At 43.6% G+C, this 3,945-nt stretch overlaps 1 protein-coding gene across 1 annotated transcript in view; it reads left to right on the top strand.

Annotated features, from left to right (window-relative positions):
- Nucleotides 1-3,945, top strand: part of scfd1 (sec1 family domain containing 1) — a 31,536-nt gene that overhangs the window by 11,024 nt on the left and 16,567 nt on the right. The window contains exons 9-12 of the mRNA XM_015392525.1: nt 363-453; nt 1,093-1,166; nt 3,463-3,544; nt 3,705-3,801. Of these exons, the coding sequence (XP_015248011.1) occupies nt 363-453; nt 1,093-1,166; nt 3,463-3,544; nt 3,705-3,801 (344 nt within the window). The remainder of the gene's footprint in view (nt 1-362; nt 454-1,092; nt 1,167-3,462; nt 3,545-3,704; nt 3,802-3,945) is intronic.

Genomic DNA, 3,945 nt, shown 5'->3' with positions numbered 1-3,945 from the left:
AAGTTTTAAGCCTAGCCTTAAAAGTAGACAGGGTGTCTGCCTCACGGACTAAAACTGGTAGTTGGTTCCACAGGAGAGGAGCCTGAGAACTAAAAGATCTGCCTCCCATTCTACTTTTAGAAATTCTAGGAACCACTAGTAAACCTGCAGATTGAGAGCGAAGTGCCGTCACTGGATAGGGCTCCCTGGGTAGAACCACATTTCTACACGGCCTCTAGATCATCCAAAGATTTAACATCTTTCCTTTCCATAAATGAACATCTTAATGTTTAGTTTGGTCATTTCTTGGGACCTGTACTAATTGATCTCTTTACTCTGATAAGTGGCTTATTTCTTTCCCTGTTATCCTGTTTCTCTGACAGTCCGTTCCCAGAGGTGGCGGAGTCGGTTCAGGAGGAGCTGGATGCCTACAGAACTCAGGAGGATGAAGTGAAACGCCTGAAAAGCATCATGGTGAGCCTCACAGGTCTGAACGCTGATGGCCTGACGCTGAACGTACTCACGCCCCTAACAACGTGGGCAGCGTCACAGAAACGTTATCCTGGAGCAAAGCTTCAGACCGATTGGTCCCAGTTTGGGAAACAAATTGGTTTTTTATCTGCTCTGACTGGTCATGTGGCTTCAGAACAAGCCCAGATCACCAACCCTCCCCCACTGTGTTTAATAGCTGGTAGGAGTCCTGTCTGCTTTTTCTTCAACAGGCCATTGATGGTGTGACCGCTGCTCTCCGTTTGTCTGAAGGGAATATTTCTGAAACGTTTCTGTCACCATGAAACCTTTAAATGATGCTGAGATGCAGCTCCTGCTGTCTGACCGCCCGTCCGTTCTTCTGAAATACTAGAAAAACTGCTTTTTTTATATTTAGCTCATTTAGACGGTTTATTCAATAGAATTAAATGATTTTAAAAGGACTGCCAGCTATCTACACGTTTAACTCTGCTAAATGGGTTTGGAGGCAGAAAATGGTTCCTCTGGTGACTTTAGCTTTTCTCTGATCGTTCTGTAGCTCTGATGAAGTTTGCTCTCACCGTCTCCTGCTGATAGAGGTTGGAGTGAAACTTTACTGACCATGGATTTTTTTTTTCTCTCCAGGGGTTGGATGGCGAGGATGAAGGAGCCATCAGCATGCTGTCAGACAACACAGCCAAGCTCACCTCTGCTGTGAGGTAATGATGAACAGGGAAGGGATCAGATCAGTTCCCTGAACTCTTCTAGGTCTTCAGCCTCTTTCAGGGTTTTTGCTTATGTACCTCGGTTAGCTCACCTATAACTCCACAGCCAGAGAAGAACCCAGCAAAAAGTCTGCAGAATCTGACACTTCTTAGACCGAACAGGAAACACGTTCCTGTAATGCTGAACTTTCCCCAAATGGGGGAAATATTCTCTGTTCCAGTCTTATAGTATCGAACGCCGTCTTCTGGCTCAGGTGGATTTCTCATTGAATTAATGGCGTGCAGGTGGCGTAGTGGTTAGCGGCACGACCCATGTACGGAGGCCTTAGTCCTTGATGCGGGCGACCCGGGTTGGAGTCCGGCCTGTGGTGTCCCGCATGTCCCTCCCCCTCTCTCATACCTTCTTTCCTGTCAGCCTACTGTAACAAAAAGGAGCCATTAGTGCCGCAAAAACTCAAAAAATAAATAAATAGGAATGAACTTCGTCCGTCTCATGGTTGAGAGATTCACTGATGGTGACAGAAAGTTAGGAGAAAAAAATTATTAAGACACCAATTCACAAACTTAACTTTATATATATATATATATTATGTATGTATGCATGTGTGTGTGTGTACCTGTCTAGCCCTCAGAGTGAGGACCATTTTTCCAATTTCAACATCAGATTGAGGACGAGTTGTTGCAAAGTGAGGACATTTTGCTGGTCCTCACATGTTATTTTGCTAATGATTGGGCTTAGCGCTGAGGTGTCAATAGGGTTAGGGTGAGGTCTGCATTGGTAATGGTTAGGTGTAGGGTTAAGGCCTGGTTATCCTCCCGCTGCAGTGTGTCGCAGTGAGCTTGAAGCAGATATTTTTCATTTATGCCCAATATTGAAGCTTTATTATTTTCCACGCCACAATGCAAATGGCCAATCAGGAACTAGCTGTGGGTCTAGATACGGCGAGGAAGTGGGGGCAAGTTTGTCCGACAACGGAGGGACATGAGGGCCAAAAAGAGCAGAGATCCAGGTAGAAAAAGGCTCCCAGCGTTCTCACGCACCTTTATCTTCTAGCTGGTCCAACTTCTCGCATCATTTTCCACAATGGTGGTCGGACAAACAAAACAAGCCGGTAAGGAACCAAACAGGAAATATTCATAGTGTAGAGGGGATGTAGATTTGACCAGTCAGAGGCCTCCTGTCTGCGCTGTCTGTGCTCACCTACAATTTCTGAGAGGTGCAGCAGAGTGTGTCAGAACAGCTGGGGCATATCTGCGTTCACCGCGACACACGCAGACCACCTGGTTTCTGAGTATAAATCAGCCTGTAGGGCATAGAAAGCCTTGAAAATGACTGAAAACCAATGGAGGTCAATGGGAGTCCACACATGGTCCTCACTACACACACACACACTTTATCAGAGGTGTCAAGTAATGAAGTACAAATACTTTGTTACTGTACTTAAGAACACTATTTATGCATCTCTACTTTACTCCATTACTTATTTTTCTTCCTACTTCTGACTTCTACTCTTTACATTTTCACACCAGTATCTGTACTTTCTGTTCCGTAAATTTTCAAAACAAACGTTACTCGTTACTCTGGGCTTCGGTTTAATATTTATAAATATTTATTTCCCGTCATGTGCTCCATCCAATGCAGATCATTGGCTCCGCCCACATCTAGTGATTAGGAAACAGATGTAGAAATGTCTGAAGGTCAGACACAGGCGAGAGCGTATCGGGAGATGAACCAGACCTCCCTCATCCTTGGCCCTATCTTAAAGAATTCTTAGAAATAGTCATAAAATTGAGCTTTCAGTTCATATAGCGGCATCTGCCTGTTTTTTTAAAGGTTACTTTATACTTTTATACTTTAAGTAGTTTTTGGAGCGCATAGTTTTTCATTTTTACTTGAGTAAAGAGGTCAAGTTGATACTTCAACTTGTTTTTAAACTGCAGTATCTATACTTCTACTGAAGTAACAAATGTGTGAACTTTTGACACCGCTGCACTTTCTGTAGATAAACAGTTCTTCCAGTTGTTGTATATAGATATTATTCCACATGATTATTTATCAGCACTAGTAGATTTATGAGCTCTTCCTCCAGTAACGGCTGAGATCTGCTTTGGATCTTCCGGTTTCTCATGTTCTGGATTCTGCTCAGACAGTATTTTTTTTCTGTCGCAGACCTCTGCCTAGCTTTTTTAGCAGTTTGAGAAGCTTTAACATGTTTGAGTTTTCATCTAACAGCCTTTGAATGTGTAGAATGTAAAAAAGTTTCATTCCATTATTTCCTGTTGTCTTCAGCTCTCTGCCGGAGCTCCTGGAGAAGAAAAGACTGATAGATCTTCACACAAACGTTGCCACTGCAGTCCTCGACCACATTAAGGTACCTGTAGGACGGCCAGCCGGCACCTTTAACCCTTCCAGCTGTTTCAGACGCCTTACTGTCATCAGGACTCACAATATGAGCTCCAGTGGATTCCAGCAGCTGCTGCTCATGTCGCTCTCTGTTAAATGATTGACCTAGTTCCCCTTTTTACCTTTAGAGCCGTAAATTGGATGTTTACTTTGAGTATGAAGAGAAGCTGATGAGCAAGTCAACCATAGATAAATCTCTGCTGGACATCATCAGCGACCCAGATGGTAACATGCACACACACAGCTGGGTTTTCATGACATACGGGGACATTTCATTGACTTGCATTCATTTTATATGGCCTATCCCAGACCCTAACTATAACTATTACTGACATTTACCTTACCCTAACTATAACTATTACTGACATT

Source organism: Cyprinodon variegatus, unplaced genomic scaffold, assembly GCF_000732505.1.
Source record: "Cyprinodon variegatus isolate N-32 unplaced genomic scaffold, C_variegatus-1.0 Scaffold595, whole genome shotgun sequence".
Lineage (NCBI taxonomy): Eukaryota > Metazoa > Chordata > Actinopteri > Cyprinodontiformes > Cyprinodontidae > Cyprinodon > Cyprinodon variegatus.
This window is presented reverse-complemented; position numbering and strand designations above follow the sequence as displayed.